The sequence below is a fragment of the Chinchilla lanigera genome, unplaced genomic scaffold (assembly GCF_000276665.1).
Source record: "Chinchilla lanigera isolate Chin_1 unplaced genomic scaffold, ChiLan1.0 scaffold00017, whole genome shotgun sequence".
NCBI classification, from domain to species: Eukaryota; Metazoa; Chordata; class Mammalia; order Rodentia; family Chinchillidae; genus Chinchilla; species Chinchilla lanigera.
In genome coordinates, this window is record NW_004955418.1 from 200,435 (window position 1) to 222,137 (window position 21,703).

General features: G+C 34.1%; 1 protein-coding gene and 1 long non-coding RNA gene across 12 annotated transcripts in view; one reads left to right on the forward strand and one right to left on the reverse strand.

Annotated features, from left to right (window-relative positions):
• LOC102008945 overlaps positions 1 to 13,195 on the forward strand; it is an 18,625-nt gene extending 5,430 nt beyond the window's left edge. Inside the window, exons 3-4 of one of the 2 annotated variants that reach the window (XR_001233499.1) lie at positions 4,396 to 4,604; positions 13,115 to 13,195. This is a non-coding gene — a long non-coding RNA (uncharacterized LOC102008945). Of the gene's footprint in view, positions 1 to 3,099; positions 3,144 to 4,395; positions 4,605 to 13,114 lie in introns of both variants that reach the window. The other variant, XR_001233498.1, reaches the window with a different exon arrangement.
• LOC102006032 (ankyrin repeat and KH domain-containing protein 1) overlaps positions 1 to 21,703 on the reverse strand; it is a 124,809-nt gene that overhangs the window by 65,984 nt on the left and 37,122 nt on the right. For 9 of the 10 annotated variants that reach the window (XM_013512893.1, XM_005382032.2, XM_013512892.1 and 6 more), the window contains exons 7-10: positions 21,058 to 21,152; positions 14,702 to 14,939; positions 13,135 to 13,326; positions 9,168 to 9,277 (exon numbers count right to left, since the gene is read on the reverse strand). In XM_013512893.1, the coding sequence (XP_013368347.1) occupies positions 9,168 to 9,277; positions 13,135 to 13,326; positions 14,702 to 14,939; positions 21,058 to 21,152 (635 nt within the window). Of the gene's footprint in view, positions 1 to 2,355; positions 2,599 to 9,167; positions 9,278 to 13,134; positions 13,327 to 14,701; positions 14,940 to 21,057; positions 21,153 to 21,703 lie in introns of those variants that run through there. The other variant, XM_013512897.1, reaches the window with a different exon arrangement.

Here is a 21,703-nt window from a genome sequence, read left to right on the forward strand (position 1 = left end):
TTTCCTAAAAACCAACAATAATTTTCTTACTCAGAAGGTGGCCTCAAAGATGATAGCAAATGAGAGGTAGTGCTTAAGCTAAAAGGAGCACATACCATTTACTCTACTGTCTGCCAAGTCCTACAGTTCTAGTACTTAAAAAATACTCATGGAGGGGGCTGGGGATTTAGCTCAGCGGCAAAAAGCGCCTGCCTGGCAAGCGCAAGGTCGTGAGTTCGGTTCCCGGTACCGGAGAAAAACCAAAAATCCAAAAAAAAAAAAAAAAAGACAAGCTAGTCACTAATAGCTAACGTATACTGGTAAATGGATAATCAAGAGCTCATGAGCCTCCTACAAGTTTATTCATGAAAAACACAATGCCAAGTTCTGCTTCTGATGAATGAGTACTATGAGAAAGGAAGGTGGAATTTTTCCCACAGGCTTTATGTAACAAAATTTAATTTTAAATTTTCTTTAAAATAATTAAAATCACAGCCACCGTGAACCTAAGATATATATTTAAGGACCACAACTATCTCACAGGCACTGTATTTTGGAGTTAGAGGGAAGACATTCTATAAAGAGAATAACAAGAATCGTGGGAAAGGGAGAGCTGTGCTTTTTGATACTTTCTCATGGAGAATATGCTCTTTTAACCTACCACTTACATTAATCAATATCTTTAGAATCTACTATTACTGTTCAGATTCCTTGGAAGAACTGAGATGGCAAAAATGTTTAGAATCAGTGATCTGGGACTTGGATAGAGCAATTTCTAAAAATTACAAGCAACAGAGAGAAAATGATGCTGAACTGTAACAATATCTTGGTATAAGTTATGGAAAATTTGTCATTAGAATCTTCTGAGATATCAGTTAAAATGCAGACTGTCTATTTTAGATCTTCTGAATCTTTTGAATCCAAACCCCATTTTAAAATAACATCAAATATGCCAGGCCTGGTGGCTCACACCTGTAATCCTAGCACTCGGGAGGCTGAGGCAAGAGGATCGCTGTGAGTTTGAGGCCAGCCTCAGCTACAAAGTGAATTCAAGACCAGCCTGAACTGCATGGTGAAACCCTGTCTCAAAAAGACAAAATAAAATAAAATAAAATAAATTAAAATAAAATAACATCAAGTTTTGAGACTTGCAACTAGAGATTTAGAATCATATTTCCTTCTTAGGAAGAAGTACTTCATCTGAATTAACACTCAAGTTTACATTCTTGATAAAAGCCTACAATATTAGGCAAACTGAGTAAAAATTCACACTTTCAAAAAGTTTTTGAAATAAATTTATCTTAGTTCAAAATAGAATAAATATGCTGCATGCCTACAATCCCAGCCACTTGGGAGGCTGAGGCAGGAGGATCTTTGCAAGTACAAGACCAGCCTGGGCTACAAAGTGAGCTCAAGGCCAGCCTGAACTACATAGTGAGACCCTATCTCAAACAGACAAAAAAAAAAAAAAAAAGAAAGCCAATAATGAAGATACTTAATATACAATATGATTAAAGGCCTGGCACTAAGAAATAAATTAAGAACTGATCCTGAGTTTAAGCAAATCTCCCTGGATTACAAAGGCCTATTAAAAGCTGCTTGACTTTTAAAACCTCTAGGTACAAATTTCACACATTTTTAAAAAAATGTTTCTTATGAACAAAGTATTTACCTTCTTAAAATCTATTTCAGAATGAGATAATATGAGAATTTCCAGAAAAATTTAACTTTTACCTTATAGATATGATAGACAATACAGTAAATATTTCATTAAACTAGGTTATTTTTTTGTTTATCTGAGGATTTAAGGAATCCAATATCTATAACCTGCAATCTGAGTTTCAGGTTGACCAATTGGTTGGTTGGTTGATTTTGCAGTCCTGGGATGTAAACCCAGTGCCTGGCCAGAGGCTACATCTCTGGCCTCTTAAAATTTTTTTAAATTTTGAGGGTCTCCCTCAAGTCATCAAAATGCCTCCAGCCTCCCAGGGTGCTCAGATTACTAGCACAAGCCACACCCGGCTGAGTTTCAGATTTGTTTTGTTTTAATTTTGAGACAAGGTCTTGCTATGTAGTCTGAGGCCCGCCTTGAACTCATGGCAATCCTGCTGCCTCACCCTGCTAAATTCGAGGATTCCCCACCCAGTCTGAGTTTCAGATTTTTGATGAACAAAGTATAATGAATAGGACTTTATAACTGAGACTCTCCAGGGTATCTTAACTCCCAATAATGAAGAATGTAAATGAACTATTTTCACTGAGGAATTTTTTAAAAAAAGAATTATTACTTAGAGAAGAATCCTAAGGAAACAAATAATGCAAATCTCTTTTTACTGAGACTTCAATTCTTTTTAATTGAGGAGCCTTCCCTTTGTTACCAAGCAGGGTCCTAGAACTTTTTGGCCAGAATTTAGATATCCAGAGTTCTGGTCACCAATAATATCTTCTCTGTATGTAGTAGCCTGCAAACATCAAAGGCCACCCTCATGTGACGCTTGGCTAGACCTATGCCAGTGATGGGTAACCTTCCAGCACAGTGATGGCGAATGTATGCACACCATAGGCTCAGCACCACTGACCTATGCCCTCTAAAGCAGTCTTCATGTCCTCCTGTTTATCCTGTGAAAGGAAAAAGAACTCATGGATCTTATTCCAAAACAAAAACCACACTTGGCTATGAAGGTCTTATGACTGGTACTTCAGATGCTGAGCTTTGGTAATTCAGGACCTTCAACTAAAGAGATCCTCAATCTATAAAGACTATAATCTCATGTGCAGATAAGTGTATAACAATGCGGCTTTTCTTTCAAGAAAACATCAATATAAATCTCCTTCTATGAAAAAGTAACTCTGCTCAATCTGTACTAATGTCTTTGTCTCAAAATGCAAGTAAAGCCACAAAAGCAAGAGAAACATTTAAAAATATCTAGCCAAGGAAAATAATCAAGAGTTAGGAATGAGAAAAATTGAGGGAAAATAGCAAGGAAAATATTGGTAAGATCATTAGTTACAGAGCCCCCTCCTCATTATAAATAGTGCCCACATTTACCAAGTAAAACAAGAACCTAAAAGAATTTGAGATAGAATATCTGTATCTTCTCTACATTTTGCTTGTAACAGGGAGAAAGTACCTGAAGATGTGACATGGACACAGCTGAGAAAGAGTAAGAAGCTTTTCAATCACTGACCAGAGTCAAAGAAGTCTCCAAATAAAAGAAATGTGGCTTAGGGCCGGGGATATAGTTCAGTGGCAAGTGCAAGGTCCTGAGTTCGATTCCTAGTACCAAAAAACAAAGCAAAACAAAAAAGAAATGTGGCTTCAAAATGTACTCTATGTTAGATTCCAATCTCCTTCCTGGGTGATGTGCTTATCCTAAAAGGATACATCTCTTATGGTAAACATTCACTAAGAAACAATGGTATGATTTGAAGAAGCTGTCAAGAGTCACTTCTTCTGGGAGTGGTGGCACACACCTGTAATCCCAGCCCTGGGAGGCTGTGCAGGATTGCAAGTTCAAGCCCAGCATGGGCAAGATCCTATCTTAAAAAATTAAAAAGGAGCTGATGATGTAGCTTAGTACAAAGGCTCTGGTTAAAACCTCTAGTACCACTAAAATTTACTTCCTTTCCTCACTCCCTCCCATGTTCTTTTTAACTAATAGCAAACTACATTCAAGCATAATAACACAAACTATCTAACATGGAACCTATCCGAAGGCCCTACAAAAACAAATAGAACAAAATCTTAGCTAAACACTGCCCTGTACTTCCAAGTAAGTTAGAAAAAACATAAACTCTTTAAATGGCTTAAAAAAGTGATACACCCTGAGCAGGCTTATAAGTTGGAAGAAGAACAAAAATCTTTAATTGAATAATGATGAAGATTAATGGTGACAGTATATAAAAAAAATGGTGACAGTATATTCATAACTAAAAATCAATGTCAGAAAACCTTCCTGGGCCAGGGATTTAGCTTAGTGACATAAGCGCCTGCCTGGCAAGCCCAAGGTCATGAGTTCAATTCCCAGTACCAAAAAAAAACCCCAACCAACCAAACAAAAAAACCCCACAAAACCTTCCCGCTTCCTTGACAACATGTAAGTAGTATAAAACATTGAGAAAAAAGACGTAGAAGGGAAAAGATTATAATACCAGATTATTCTTTATTGGAGCAGATATAGTAAATTGTTTGTTTATTTATTTATTTATGTATTTATTTTTGAGACAGGGTTTCACTGTGTAGTTCAGGCTGGCCCCGAACTCAGGTTGATCCTCCTGCCTCAGCCTCCCCCAAGTGCTGGGATTACAGGTGTGTGCCACCACAGCCAGCCAATATATAGAAAGACTTTAAGACAACAGTTTATATAACACCACCATTAGTAATGATTTATAACTTTAAAATTCATTTTCTTAAAGGACCTCAATAGCAACTTATGTATTGCTGGATTAAGAAAGTATTTGAGATCATCTACTACATCCACACAAGTGACTAGATTAACATGTCCTTCAGAAGTCATATAATTAGATTTTTTCAGTCAGGTCACTGAAGATCATCTGGTCTAAATCCTTCATAAAACAAAGATAAGAAGAAGAGGATGATAAAGAATAAAAGAAGCCTAGAAAATGTAAGTGATTTGCTGCAGGACACTCAGAAAAGACAAAATAATAATCCAAGTTTTATATCTCCCAGCACAGGAAAAGTCACTTTCTATTACACTGTAATATTTCCCTTCCAAATCCTAAACTACAAATATTTATATGACCTTGGTATAACGTCCAGAAGACAGTAATAAATTTCATATTGCAGATGACAATGGTGAGGCAAGTGTTTGCTTATAAATCAGTGATTTGATAGCAATGATGAAAATTTAGGTGTCTTTTCTAGTGTTCAGTGGCATTACTGCTTCCTAAACAACCAAATGGAGCTTTTGTCACTTGTAAGACCTCTCCATTCAGTCATAGGTTTACAGAATGTCTTTCACAAGTGTTTATTTATTTGGTGGATATACTTTTTTTTTTTTTTGTCTTTTTGAGACAGGCTTGCCATGCAGTTCAGGCTAACTTGAGCTCACTTTGTAACCCAGGCTGGTCTTGAACTCACAAAGATCCTCCTGCCTCAGCCTCCTGAGTTCTGGGATTACAGGTGTGCACCACCACACCCAGCTATGGATTTACTTTTGAATAGAAATGCAGGCCTATAAAATGCTAAATTTGATTACAAAATCTATTTACATGAACATAGCTATAATGTATTTATTTACCTTCTCTCCTGATTTAGTTGTTTATTAGGGTAAATACTCCTTGAGTTTAGACCATATTTATCAGCTATACCATGGTACACTTCATCTAGAAATAAAAAGAAGTAGGAAAGAGACAGGAATGCTTCTGTACCCATTGTTTTTTCTCCCATTCCAACTTAGCTTTGTTGGCAAATTCATGTGAAAGTAATTCTACAGGTGACAAATATTTCTTTCTTTCTTTTTTTTTTGGTACTGGGACTCGAACTTATGACCTTGCACTTGCCAGGCAGGCACTATGCCACTGAGCTATATCCCCAGCCCTATCTCTTTCATCTTAAGTGTATAAAAGTTTTTAAAAAGTATGTAAAAGTTTTAATGCTGAAATTAACGTTCCACAATGAAGAAGAAGGAGACCCTACTCCCCAGAGTTTGAAAAACACAAAAACTCACCACAGCATTCCTAACATGCTAGCCAACTGGTATGTCCCTATCTATGAGCGCCTTTAAAAACTGTGGCTTGATGAAGTCTGTTCTCAAGAACAAGAATATCTATAACAATAAAATGGGTGCACATGAAGCCTGGAAAACACTGATATCAAAGTAGGAAGAAAAGAAAGCAGAAGAAAGAAAGGTACAGGGTAGTGCTTTATAATACCGTTTACATGTTAAACAATTATGTAAATTTCTTTACTTTGAGCTTGAGAATTAATAGTGAAGGAGAGTTGGAGGACTATGGTAATAGAAGATATACACACTTTGGCTAAAGTTAGGAAGCTGAGAGTAATATGAAATACTAAAATTCTGTTTTCTGTGCTAAAGTTCAGTATTTGGAAAAAAATCATCCTGGAGTAATACAGGATACCACAGGAGTAGCTCCAATACTATGAGAAGTTGGTCAATTTCACTTTTTAAAGGGTGTTTCCTAGCTATTTCTGGTTAAGTAGTTCTGTTACATTTTGTAAGAATATGGACAGGAAAATCCTTATCAGAGAAGTAAGATTAAGTGATTTCCAAAGACTTAAAAAATTTTTAAACAATCTGCTCATAAAAAAAATGCTGATTAAAAAAAAAATCTTTCTTATGATAACCTTACACATGTACTCACAATACTGAAAACAAATCTGAGCCCAATAAACAAAAATGCTATGCAGAGAAAAAAAAACAGAAATAATCTTTATTTCAATATCCATGAATCCCACTACAGTAACAAGAGATGCATACAGCAGGAAGGATATGGTCACTTGTTCAAGGTGATCTGCTTATTCATTAAAACTCTGTGCTTACAGACAACTTTTTATTTCCTTTAATAGTTTCATTTTCAAAAACAACATTCCAAGTGGCCTATTTAAGAATATTAACCTAGTCTATAAGTTTTCAATAATGGATTATTCACGTTTCTGCAATCATTAATAACAAGCCATATATCAAAGAGCCAAAATACAATCCACATTCTCTACAAATGGATATTCAGTGGGCTTCCAATTAGAAATACATATTTTTAATTTAAAATATATTTAGAACTAGGGAAAATGAAGTTTCAAATAACTCTAAAAACACAAACTGAACATGCATATACTTTGACATAAATGCACATATTCTGAAAATGCTTACGTATGCTGTCAATTCCAGCTGTAAGTTTTTTTTGTTTGTTTGTTTTTGTCTTTTTGAGACAAGGTCCTGCTCTGCAGTTCAGGCTGGCCTTGAACTCACTTTGTAGCCCAGGCTGGTCTTGAACTAGCAACGATCCTCCTGCCTCAGCCTCCCGAGTGCTGGGATTACAGGCGTGCGCCACCACGCCCGGCCCAACTGAGTTTTTAAAATAAGAAATTTTCAAGATTTCTTTTAAAACAAAATTCTAAATTATGCTTACTACACATTTAGAAGGTAAATCCAAAAGCCTCCTTTCCCACGAAATAATGTATATTCTACTACTAAACTGCACCCTAACCTAAAGTGCTTCCTGTTTTTAACTAGAACTTTTTCTTCTGGCCTACAGTAAAGCTTATTTATAAGTTTTAAATATCAAAATTATCATACTTTCTCATCCTGAAGAACAATTACTACTTTTTATTACCAAGAAAAGTTCAGTGTTAAAACTGAGATACATCTGCACAGATGGTTAAAGCACAGAATAGGCAATATATTGTTAAACTTTTGTTAAAACTTACTAAAATCAATTATGAAAGAATTCAAAAGAAAAAGCAAAAGGTTATACATATAAACTATTAAGCCTAATAATATCTACAATAGTAAAAAAAAGAAAAGCAAGTTCAATAAGTAAGTGAATGATTATGGTTCATCAGCTCGATGGAGTATTATGCAACTCATAAATATAAAGACCATGTATCAGTAGGGAAATGATTACAATAGAACACAGAGGAAAAAACTGAAAACAAGTGTATTTATTACACCATGACTATAACTATGTAAATATGAATGTGAAAACAGATTACAACATAAGCATATTAGAACGTTACTTATGTACTTAGTAATTATTTAACAGGGTGCTTTTGTAATCTTATATTTTAAATTTAAAAGATACAGTAAATTCAAATACTTGCTTATTTAATGCAATTTTCTAAGAAACCAAATCATAAACATTAATTCCTAAGGACTTAAAGATTATATTTGACTATAAATGTTATTTTATTAACATTCTAAAATATTCTATAGCAAATTTTTAATCCAGTCAAAAATAACTAAGGTTTTGCTGTATAGTAGAGCACATTTAACAGTTTCTTTTTCTTATTTAATATTTTTAGAAAAACTCAATAAACAGATTAAAAGAGAAAAACTGAAGAGGGAAGAGAGAATCTAGATAAGAATTCATAAGATAAGAGTATTAAACTTTGACTAAATCATCTGAACTTTTATGCTGTATCCATTTTTTTAATTTCAAATGGCAAAATACTTCAATTCCTAATTTTTAAAACCCCAAAGCAACTCTAAGAAGGGAAAGAAAGACAATGAAAGGAGGCAAAATATTAAGATCTACTTATGTCTCTTAAAATTCTCAGACAAAAGTACACTTCTTAAAAACTTTGATAGAGCAGATCCTCATTAAGAATAAAGAATACTGTCATTATAATATTTAGTATTAGTATAAATGAATTATACTTTATTTTAGCCAATTATTTTCCTACAGTGTTTTCAAGTGTCAATTTGGGAAATGTCTGTTATCAGAAATGATTTAAAAGACAATACTTACACAGTTTTAAAAAAAATTATAATAAAGAATTATATTTATAGCTATGATGTTTTATACATTATTTTTAAGAACTATGTGAAAGAATTCTAAGATAAACTTTTTTTTTTTTGGTTTTTCTCCGGTACCGGGAACCGAACTCACGACCTTGCACTTGCCAGGCAGGCGCTTTTGCCGCTGAGCTAAATCCCCAGCCCCTTAAGATAAACTTTTGAAAGCAGTTTAAAGCATCTTAGAAAATAAAAGTCAAAGCACACATTTTAGCAAGAAGAATCAACCTTTTAAGTATTGCAACTCTTTATAATTTTTTAGACTTGTAAGGATTACTATACATAAGAACCTGACACCTAAACAAAATGCTAAAAGAACATAAAAATAGAATGTTTTAATAATGTTGTTAGGAGGATAATTAACAACAGTAGTTTTGTTTTTAAATGTTAATCAGACAAAAGAAATCACTCAAAGTGATACGTTACTATTCTGTGAATGTATTGAATTTATGGTATGCCTAACAAAATCTTAAAAATTACAGCAATGTCAAACGGGAATGAAATAAGAAATTAATAGTTTTACCCAGGAAAAAGTATCCCCTATTAGACACTACTGTTTTCTAGTACATTAAACAAGTAGTTAAAGTCATCTAAAGTTTGCAAACTACTGCTATTACTCATATTTCCTGTTAAATATGAATGAATCAAGCATTAAAATTCATGCAAAAATATTTGAAATTTAAAATATCTTACTAAATCAGCTCCTGCTTGAAGTAAAACATCTGCAACGTCTGTATGTCCATTTTCACAAGCATAGGTTAGGGCTGTATCTCCTGTTGCTGTTGTAGCATGCACATTAGCACCTAGCAAACAACAACAACAACAACAACATGTATTTACTACCTTCTGGAATAAAAGAGCTGAAAAGCAAGAACAAAAAAGAGTTTTCAGATAGTTCTCTGGATATTGTGGTATAAATAAATAACTGGTGAGAAATGAAATTTTGGGCAAGGTTAAGAGAAAACACAGATTTAAGATGGATCTCTTGGTATAAACACTGTGGCTTTTGACAGAAATACTGACATGCATTTGATGTAATTTTTTTTAATCTATAAGAATAACATATTTCCTAACCCTGGTGATCTGTAAAGACCTCAGAAAATGATAGGTCAAGCAGAAATAACATTTCTAGCACAGATTGTGGTATCTAATTCTACTATGTAGAATGGGAGCTTAGGAAAATGATTGATTGTAAGACTAGAGCAGGAACTGGGTAAAATGAGCTTGGAACACCTTGCCATATCACAAGCGAAGGAAATTGTCTAAACAAAGTCGTATTAAAGGACTAGGAACTAACCATATTGACAAACAATATTCAAATTATCCCACTGTAATGAAGTAAAAGCTAACATGTATATTTAAATCCAAAAGTTCAAAATGATGTTCAAATAAAAAGCAAAGCTGGGTGTGGTGTGCAGCCTATAACTCCAGCACTGGGTAGGGTAAGGCAGGAGGATCATTGTGAGATTTGAGGCCAGCCTGCTCTACATAAGCAAGTTCAAGGCCATCCTGCACTATATAGTGAGACCCTGTCTCAAAAAAAAAAACCAAAAAGGGAAACAAAATGAAGCAGTTCACTTGTTACCTTTAAACGATGTTAGAGGACTGCCTTAGCATGTTCGAATTTGACAATAAAAGAAAGTAAAAAAAATCAAGCATTTATCCTTTCATTCCCATATGATCTGCCCTTAAGGGCAACCGAATAGTTGATAAGGGGATATTTCTCTTTATACACATATTCCAGCAAAAAATTTAAAAAGCAGTAACAGAATTTAAACTATCATCACTTTTTAACCCCAGAAGAATTAAAGGATCTAAGTAACAATCATCAATGGCTAATTGTATCACAAAAAGAAAAATCACGTTTATTATCTCCTCAAGAAAGTAACTACTTTCCATTATATAAATCAAACCTCTATACAACCAAGTCTCTAGATGTAACAACTAACTCAAGGAAATTCAAGTTAAATTAAATAATGGAAATCAGGACAATCTATACTCTGGGAAACCCAGAGCATAAACATCCCATTTCTTTAACCAAAAAGTTATAAGGAAAAAGAAAACGGGAGCCCAAAGATTAAGAGACTTAGGAAATACACTTTAAAAATAAATTTGGGATGTGGAACATGAGCAGATAAAATAAGAGTGGCCATGAATAAATATTCACCTAGTTAAAACTGGGTGATGGGTTCTTAGGGCTCATTATACTATATTCTCTATATATTTGAGAAATATTGCAACAAAAATGTTTAATTGTATAGGCAGGTATTTCTTTAGTAGTATAAGAACTTAACAACATAAATAATCATACTCAAATCTGGGAGAAAAATATTTAGATAATAGTCATATAAAAAAGTGATTCTAACTCCTGAGATAGTACTGGGAACTACACTATATCAGTAAAAGATAACTATGCAACTAATGTTGAATCAATGGTAATGGTAACAGAAAAAATATCGGGAGTTCTAATTCTGAATGTTAGCTCTGTCACTTAGTTTGCTTACTTTAGAGAAACTATGTAACATAATTGTGCACCAGTTTCCAGATCTACAAGAGTGTTTTACATAATTCGTACTACACAGACACTAGTGGCAATTAATGGAGATAACAGAAGAGCTGAGTACAGTGACAAGTGTTTTTCTGGCTTGGTTTTTTCCTCCCCAGTACTGGGGGCACGGACCCTCTATCACTGTGCTATATCCACAGGCCTTTTTATTTTGACACAGGTTTTCCTTAAATTGTTGGAATTGGCCTCAAACTTCAATGATTTCTTAATAAACATTCATTCCTCTTTTTACACACCTTACAATGCAAGACATTACCTTTGGAGAGGAGTATGGGAAGAATTAGAAAGGTAACCACTGTAATGACTCTTGAATGGGAGTCACAGAAAATAAAAGGGAAACAATGATTAAAGAGTACGTGTGCCAACTAGAGAGGTTAACAGTACAGATATTTGAGTCAGGAAGAGGTCAATTTTTATGGGTAGTTTTACCTAAACCATAAATCATCCAAACTATTAACAATCTGGCTTAAGAAATGAGTAATTCAAAAGAAAAACTGAGCCGAGCCCCATTTAATGTTAACAATAGAAGTTCTAAAACGTGAGAAGTTTTATTAAATATTTTACTTTCCTTTTACACTTATTTATCAAAATTTAAAAATATAGCAGATCGAGATCAAATGAAAACTTCTGCATTATTTCTAAAAGACATATAAAGGCTTATATCTGCCTGGCTCAACTTTTTTCTAGCACAGTCTATAAAACAATAAATATTCTACATAACCATAATAATTTACTATTTAATAATGAATAACCTCTATTTTAAAATGAATCACTCTGTAAAAAAATTAATATGTCCTTTTTTGGGGAACAAGTTAGAAATGTCAAGAAATAAACAAGCTTAAAACAACCATGTCATCCATACCCCCTATTATTAATGAAGACCAAGTACAGGAATTAACTTCTCCCAGAGGCCACAAATCATCAACGGAGAGAGATGAATGAGAACCCTTATGGACACTAAGCAAACATTAATAAGAAATCTTTTTTAAAAAATTTATTTATTTTTTATTGTTTTGTCTTTGTGAGACAGGGTCTCGCTCTGCAGTTCAGGCTGGCCTTGAGCTCACTTTGTAGCCCGGGCTGGTCTTAAACTCACAATGATCCTCCTGCCTCAGCCTCCCAAGTGCTGGGATTACAGGTGTGCGCCACCACACCCAGCTAAGAAATCTTTTTTAAAATGACATTTTTAGAGACTTAAGACGGTAGCTCAGCAAAGCAGTTAAATTGTGGAGCTGTCTTTGAACTTTGCATACGTGAAAAAGTTAAGGTTAACTGCTAAAGTTTACTATTTTTTATTTTTATTTATTTTTTTGCTAAAGTTTAAAAAAAGCAATATAAAAAGGGCTAGGGAAGTAGCTCACCAGCAGAGTGCTTGCCTAGCATGCTCCATACCCTGGGTTCAATCCCTAGTCCCATTAAATAATTAAATAAATGTCATTTTCTTAAAGGTATTTTTCAAGGAGAAAAAAACAAAATAAAAAACAAAAATAAAAGGCATTATTTTATTTATATTTAATTGCATTTTATTTTTAACTGGAAAATAATACTCTATCAGCTGTAACATGATGCCTTGAAATACACACACACACACACATTGTGCAATGAGTAAATCAAGCTTTAACATTACTACCACTTTACATAATTATCATTCTTTGTGGTAAGAATACTGAATTGCTTCTCAGCCTTTTGGCTAAGATCAAGTTTACGTGGTAAGAACACTCAAAGTCTACTCTTGTGAGCTGAAGGTGGAGTTCAGTGGTAGAATGCATGCCTAACATGCATAAGGTCCAGGTTTTATCCCTAGCACCCCCTAAAAAAAGCCTTAAATTTGACTCATAATAATTATGAAGTATACACTACACCATTACCCTGCTAAATCGCTAAAACGTACTCCTGTTTAACTGGAACTTTGTCCTTTGGTCAACATTTCCCCTTTACTTGTCCACACCTCACCTCAACCCACACAATTCACCCTGAGGCTCTAGTAACTGGTATTCTATTCTTATGAGTTCGAGTTTTCTAGATTCCACATATAAGTCAAGTCTTACTTGCACTTGTCTTTCTGTGCTATAAGGCATTTTTAAAGACACATACCAGCAGCCAGCAAATATTTAACCAACTCCAGGTGTCCCTCTTGAGAAGCCTCCATCAGAGGTGTGGAGCAGCCAAGTTCTATATCAGCCCCTGCCTTAATCAAGAAGTCTGCAACTTCAGAAAATCCTCCACAGCAAGCCAAGGTAAGAGCAGTTTCTTGAGTTTCTTCTGTCTGGGCATTTATATTTGCTCCTGGAAAAGCATAACAATAGACAAAAATAGTTGTAAGAGAATTACAGGAAAGACACCTTGAGCTGTGATAATCACCTCCATCTTCACCGTGTCTGTGGTTCCTTTCGTGTATTGGGAATCTGCTTCATCATTAACATTCTCTGTGCAGTGAAACTTGGCTCATACTGACACAAAACACCCAGAGGAAACTAGTTTTTTGTTATGTTTTTCATTCTAAGAAATAAAATGCCTTTGGTCATTAGAGAAATGCAAATTAAAATATTGAAATTCCATCTTCTCCAGAAAGAATGGTCACCATCAAGAAATCAAATAATAATGAATGCTGCCGACACTGTGAGGAAAAGGAAGTCCTTCAGCATTTTTGGTGGGAATGTAAATTAGTATAACCACTGTGAAAATCAGTGTGGAGAGTCCTCAAAAAACTAAAAACAGATACTCCATTTGACCCAGCTAAATCCCTTTCAAGGTATTATCAAAAAAGTTAAAGACAGTGACACATGCATACCTATGCTTACAGCAGAACAATTCAGAATAGCTAAATCATGAAAGCAGCCTTCACGTCCACCAACAGATAATGAATGGATAAAAAATATATAGGTTTATACACAATGGAAGACTACTCTGCCATAAAGAATAAACCTGAGTCATCTGTAGGAAAATGGATACATCTTGAGGCTGTATTGTTAAGTGAAATAAAATCAGATACACAGGTTTAATAATCCCATGATTTCTTGCTCTCTTTTTTTTTTTTTGGAGACACACTGTCTCACTTTGTAGTTCAGGTTGGCTTTGAACTCACTATGTAGTTCAGGCCTTGAACTCATGGCAACCTCCTGCCTCAGCCTCCCAACTGCTGGGATTACTGGTGTGTACCACCATGCCTGGCTCCCATGATTTCTCTTACATGAGAAATTCAAAATATAAACAAAGAAGAAAATAAAAGATAGATAATAGGAAGTAGGACCATTTTTAGTAGGTCATCTTTCTGGTGACCATTCTTTTTCAAATGGGAAAGATACCAAGAGATGGGAGAGTAAAGGAAATAAAGAATCGAGACATTATATACATATTGCAACTCCCTACAAGGAATGTAACCATTATGTATTGCAAACATGTACTAATAAAAATAAAAATTAAAAAAAAATTTATTGGTGTTATGTTTGGGATATGTAATGATTACATTCAGCTTTGGGGACTGATGTATGTACACAATACACCTTGATCATTTTTAGTCTTCCTGCCACTTTCCTTCCTAAATTATAAATTATTATTTATAATCTGAAGGAAAATATTCTGAAATGTAATGATGCCAGTGGAGAAATAGCTTGTTTTTTATGAAGGCTTTTTTAACCTTAAAAGAAAGATAAAGTTTTACCTTGTGCTAAGAGTAGTGCCACCATCTCTTCATGTCCTTCGCGAGCAGCTTCCATCAAGGGAGTATATCCTTCATCATTAACCTCTTCAAGATTTGCTCCCCTTTCAATAAGTAGAGCTGCTAACTCAACATGTCCTCCACAAGCAGCTAGTGTCAATGGAGACTCAAACGAATCCGCAGGCATGTTCACTTGAGCACCACTATCCAAAAGCAAACGTGCCACCTCTACATGTCCATCCTGCAGATTTTCAGAGGTAAAGGAGAGAGTTTTTTGGTTTGAAAATTTGTAAGCAGGAAAAGAAAAGCAAGAGATTGAAGACAGTAAGATCAGGAGATTTAGCTTAGGTACCAAATATATTATGATACCATCTAAGCCTTATCAAAAGTCCTTCAAAATTATTTTAAAATAAACCTTTTATCTTAATTTTGGACAAGTCCAAAATTTTCCAAAAAATTATAGACTTAGGGGCTGGGGATTTAGCTCAGTGGCACAGCACCTGCCTGGCAAGCGCAAGGTCCTGAGTTTGATTCCGGGTACAAGGAAAACAAAACAAAACAAAACAAAATTTATAGACTTAATAATATAGACAGTCAATTTTAAATAATTTTGAATTTTCCACATTCTTTGAAGTTCAAAAAAACACTTAAATCCATAGTCAATACTACCTTCAAAATAATACAAATGCCAGGTCAAATATAACCCTATCCTCAACATCAGAGGGTGTCATGTTCAAGTGTAGAAACTATATTAGATCTATTTTAGAAACCAAAGCTTGGCAAAACACAAACAAAAAAATTCCACACAAATGTGGCCACTTGTGATTATGTCACTAAGAAGAACTAGGTTTATCTATTCTATTTTCCTCATCACAGCAGAATGTTGAAATAAGGCAAATAATTTTACCATATGTCTGTCTACACAGATACTAAAGCAACTAACAATATAATATTCCAATAGAGGGTTATTTATTGCATTCCCCTTAAATAACTTTCAAATTCTGTCTCTCTTGTAGTGCTGAAGAATGACCTCAGAGCACTGCGCATGCTGAGTCCCATTCTACCTCTAAGCAACAGCCCAACCCTGAGTTTCAAATTCTCAACTTTAAAACTTATGTAGGCCTTACTGCTTGTTGTGGGCATACAAAATCAGATGTTAACAATACATCAAAAGTGATCAAAATAAATATTCAATTGGTCACTCATGTATAGCTCTATTTATTTTCTTTAGAAACCACTTTGAAGATACCATAGTACAACAACCATTGATAATAACCTACCACTTTTGTCTGTAACTCACTATTATTTGTCTATTTGTTTTCCTGAGGAATTATCTTGTAGATAACAATATGTAAAACAACAACCATTGATAATTTCCTACCACTTTGTCTGTAATTCGGTAAGCCCCCCATTACTATGTTATCCTTCTTTCACTCTTTAAAATAAAAAAAGTGATCAAAATATTAGTAATTATTTGTAAATGACGAACACAAAAAATGCCTTACAAGGTTAGGCAATTTTTTTTAAAGAACTAAAGAAACCTTAATTAAATGTTGAATTTCAGTGCTGTATCTATCAAGAGTTTCATTATATTTAACTGAACAACCAGCCCAGCAACTTACTCTATCACAAATAACTTTAAAAGCTGGAAAAAGGAGTGTGTGTATGTGTATACATTTATAGTAACTATATGGAGAAACTAGTCAACAATCAAGCTAGGGCTACGATCAGTAAAAAAAAAAAAAAAAAAAAAAAAAGAGGAGCACATTCACTCCAGCTTTCTCCCTGTGTATCTTCCACACTGGCCAAGGGAAATAAAACCTAATGGAATACAAACACTCCATTGAGAACAAGGAAAAAAACATCAAATATGAAGTATCTGAGATACTTATAACTTGGAGAAAAAGAAAACAGAGAAAAGTGTCCCAAAAATCTACATAAATTTTCTTTACTTTGGCAACTCCTGAATTGAGCATTATAAGGTAAGACTCCAGAATGCCTAGAGAGAATAATTATTGAAAGGCTGGAGACATTGAGAGTTCAGGGTCAGCCGAATAGAAGAGACCATGGTGAATATCCTAGGCTTTTAGTTGAGATGGCAAGTTATCCTCAAAAACTAAACACTGTACTGTAGGAATAAGATGAAATCAAGCTTCAACAGGATCAAAGTGATCCATTGATACTTCAACTACTTGTTAGTCTCCTCTCCCTACCTAACCCAGGCAAAGTTCTCACTATATTGCTCAGGCTAACCTCAATCTCTGATTTTCATATCTTAGCTTTACAAATAGCTGAGAGTAAAAGCAAAGTGCACACCACTAAGCCCAGATACCAGTCTTAAAAGGAAGATAACATAATACAGAACCTCTAAAAGGTATCAGTCACAATGCATGGTTTACAATAAAAAAAAATTACTAGAGGAATTAAGGGGCTGGAAAAAAGTGACTTGTAATCAAGACACACATACCCATTCATATACACGCGCACACATACACACACACACACACAAGCAATCCCTAAATCAAATATAGGAGTTAGCAGAAAAGACCTAAGATCACTATTAATGATATGCTAAGTAAAAGGGGGGAAATGCAAGAAATGAATGAAATAAATTTTAACACAGAATCAGAATGTAAGACATATCAATAATTACATTAAATGTAATTACATTAAATGTAAATGGACTAGATACATCAACAGTTAAAAACCAATAGGTTATAAAACATGATCCAAATATCTATCTATAAAAAATTCACAATTTAATATAATGCAAATAGGTTGAAAGAAATGAGTAAAATATGTATCAGGCAACATTAATCAAAGGAGCTGGGCATAGTGGTGCATGCCTATAATCCCAGCAATAGGGAGGCTGAGACAGGAGGGATCAGACTGGGCTACAAAGTGAATTCAAGGCCAGCCTGAACTGCATAGTGAGACCTTGTCTCAAAAAAAGACAAAAAACAAAAACAAAAACAAAAAAAACCACCCAACCAAAAAACAAAACAAAAAAAGCATTAATCAAAGGAAAGCAGGAATGCAGTAATATGAAATAAAGGAGACCTCAAAACAGAGAAAACTACCGGAGACAGAGAAATTATACAGTATAGTGATAAAAAGGTCAATCGCCCTAAAAGATACATTTCTAAAAATGTACATGCACCAAATAACACAGTTCTAAAATATGAAAAAATGTGAAGTCAATGCAGAAGAAACAGACAAATCCACAGTTACACTTGGAGATTTTAATACCTCTCCCAACAATTATTACAATAACCAGACAAAAACCAGAGAGGATACACAAGTAGTACACCACCAATTAACAGGGTCAAATTGATATTTAAAGAACACTCTACTCAACAACAGTAGAATACACAACCTTTTCAATTACCAACAGCATATATAACCAACAGGCCATAAAGTAACTCTTAAAAATCTAAAAGAGCTAAAATCATACAAGGTATGTTCTCTGTTAACAATGGAATCAAACTGGAAAATCTTCCAAGATTTAAAAACTAGAAATAAGCAAATAACCACAAGTAAAAATTTTAAGGAAAATTTTTAGAAATCAATGATTCAACAGAATAAAAATAACAATACAAAATATTAAAATTAAAATTAAAGCACTCCAGGAGACACATTTATAAAATGAGAAGAAATATCACAAACCAACAATCTGAGATCCTATCTCAAGAGCTTAGAGTATAGAAAAACTTAAAAACTAAAAATTAATCCTTCGCAAATATCAACTGTTGATGAAACATGGAAAAAATTACCAACACCAGGAACGAAAGAAGAGACATTATTACAGAAATAAAATGGATTGTAAGAGAATACTATGAACAACTGAACGCCGACAAATCAAAGAATCTAGATAAAATGCATAAACTTCTAGAAAGACAAACTATCAAAACTGACCAAAAAAATAGAAAATCTGAGTAGACTTTTAAAAGGGATTATAGCTGGGCATGTGACATATACCTGTAATCCTAGCACTCTCGGGACGCTGAAATAGGAGGCTCAAGCCCAGCCTGAGCAATTTAGAGACTTAGTGAGACACTGTTTTGTTTTGTTTTTTAATTTTAAAGAGAGTAGTAAAAAAAAAAAAAAAAGGAAAAAAAAACAGAACAACAGCAATATATAGAGATACTGTTTTAGAAAAAGGGTTGAAACTGTAGCTCAGTGTGAAGACCCTGGGTTCATCCCCAGTACCAAAAGGGGCGGGGCAGAGAATTAGTAATCAAAATCTTTGCATCTAGACATTTTACTCTTAATTATATACCCAAAAGCAATGATCATTTATGTCAATCAAAAGACACAAGAATGTTCATAGTAGCTTTATTCTAAATAGTCAAAGTCTGGAAACACCAATGTCCATCATGATAGACTGGAGTTGAAAAGAGGCATATCTGTGCAATGAAAAACTATACAAAAATGAAAAGCAGATTACTATAAAATAGAATAAAATGAGTAATAACAAATGCATAATGTTCATGAAAGAAGTGAGACAACAAAAGAATATTTACTGTATTATACTATTTATATTAAGTTCAAAATCAGGAAAAGTAATTCATGATGACAAAAGGTAGACTTGTGGTTATCTTGTAGTGAAGTATTAAGTGAGCCTTCTGGACTATCTTGATCTGGCTGTGACACAGATGTATTTATATATAAATTTATAAAATTTCAAATGTAAATATACTTAAAATTTGGCAGCTTACTATATGCAAATTATACCAACCTGAAAAGTATTATACAGTACTTTCTAGCTGGGCACAGTGGCACATGCTTATAATCCCATCACTCAGAAGGCTGAGCCAAGAGGATCACCATCAGTCTGAGGCCTGCCTGTACTGCATAATGAGTTTAAGGCTAACCTGGACTACACAGTAAGACCCTGTTGTCAAAAAACAAAATAAATAAATAAATACATTAAAAATTCTGATCTACTTTGTAATCAAACAGTTATTGAGGTGAACCATTAAAACAAATGTATTAAATCTTCCAACTGCTAATGCGTTTGTATGGATTGCTGGCTCAGACTTTTTTCCCTACAAGGTACTCTACTGATTTTTATGTCTTTGAGAGGGCAAGGATAAAAGGGCTATGTTCAGAAATAGAACCATACAGCTGAGGCTTGAGAATATTTTATATTAAGAAAAATAAAATTTCTCAGGAGATATGTAAAGATGATGCCTGTCGATTCTTTGCATACCACCTCATCAGGAGATGAATTTTATTCCTAGCTCCATCTCTTAAATCTGGGCTGCCCATGACTACATTTGAAATGTTGCTGTGCCAGTTCTCAGCCTCTCTTGGAATGCGAACCTTGGGATCAGTTCTCATTTTAGAGAAGTCTAAGAAAGTCACACAGAAAGATTATTCATGAAAAGAGTGAAGTCTTGGCCTTTCCACTGTCCCCACCAAGGTTCCAGACATAGCAGTTAAGCCATCTTACAGATGCCACCCAGCAACTATCTGATGGCAGCTACACAAGAAACTCTCTGCCACTGAGAGATACAAATAGAAGGAACTCCCAGCTGACCCACAGAAACATAAATTAAAATGTGGCTATTGTATTAAGTCATTAGGCTTAGGTCATTTGTCACATAGAAGTAGACACACACACACACACACAAAACAGAAATTAAACATGGTAGACATGCCTGTATTCCCAACATTCTGGGAAACAGTGGCAGGCGGATAGCAAGTTCATGCCAGCTGGGGAAACTCAGTGAGACCCTTTCTCAAAAGAATAAAAAAGGAATTAACATAGGTAATAAATGCAAAAACATTTGTACTTTTCCAGGTAATTTTCTAAATATTAAAGTTGTCATAAAAGCTCAGAACCCTTTGAATCTTTGTAGTTGATGCACTTTTCATGGATATAATATATGTGTGCTAACTATGGAAAAAGAAACATGTTTTCTGTTATTGACAACATTACAGATGATTTTTTTGACAGAAAATATTTGAATTAAAATTCTAGATCTTTATCCTAAGAAACAATTCAATGCTTTACAGGTTATCCAGAAAATCCAAAGTATATACTCAATATCCAGAGCATATGGATATGAAGTCAGTTTGCCTTATAATTTTAATACAAAGCTATAAAAACATTATAAACATGTCCTACTATCTCCAAAATTAGGTTTATCAAGATCTCTAAAGCCAAATATATTATTTTAGAGTAATACAGTACTCTTCCCTTCCACAAGCACAGATATTCAAGCATTACCTGTGTTTAATTTAGAAATGGGTTAATAAATTATACAAACCAAATACCAATTAATTATTTTCAAAGGCTTAAAAACACATGAGGTTTTCTTCCCATAAAATTTCAATGACACAATTAAAATTACCATGCAAGCTTCCATTAAGGCAGTGTGCATCTCATCTGTTTTGTGCTCTTGATCTGCACCAGCTTCAAGGAGAAAGCGAACCATATCCAAATGGCCTTTAAAAAAAAAAAATGAAAGAACTGACTATCAATTTTAAAGGTAAGTATTGAAATGGAGAATATTTTTCTTTCAGATGTCTAAACACAATTTCTGAGAACTTTTTTTTTTTGGTACCAGGGATCAAACTCAGGACCTTGTGCTTGTCAGGCAAGCGCTGTGCCACTGAGCTATACCCCTGGCCTGAGAACTTTTTTGAATTCAATGAACATCAATGACAGCTCTACAAAGCCAACCCAAAACAATAAGTAGGCTCTCACCAAGGTCTTATTATCTAGGTTTTAAAGACTGAATTGGTCCAAAGCACGTAATTTTAGTTAGTTAAAGCAACAATGGTTATTCTTTGATTTACCTATATAAACAATAATCAAATAAAAACATTGCAATTAAATAAAGCCAGGTAAAGTATCTTTTAATCATATTTTCTAGAAAAATAGCTTTAAAATAACCATAAACTCACTGTGGCAGTAAGCAGGCACAGAAAACCCCATTTAAAATTATTTCAATCCTCCTGATAGCTATTATATAAAAATCCTTAATAGTTAATAAG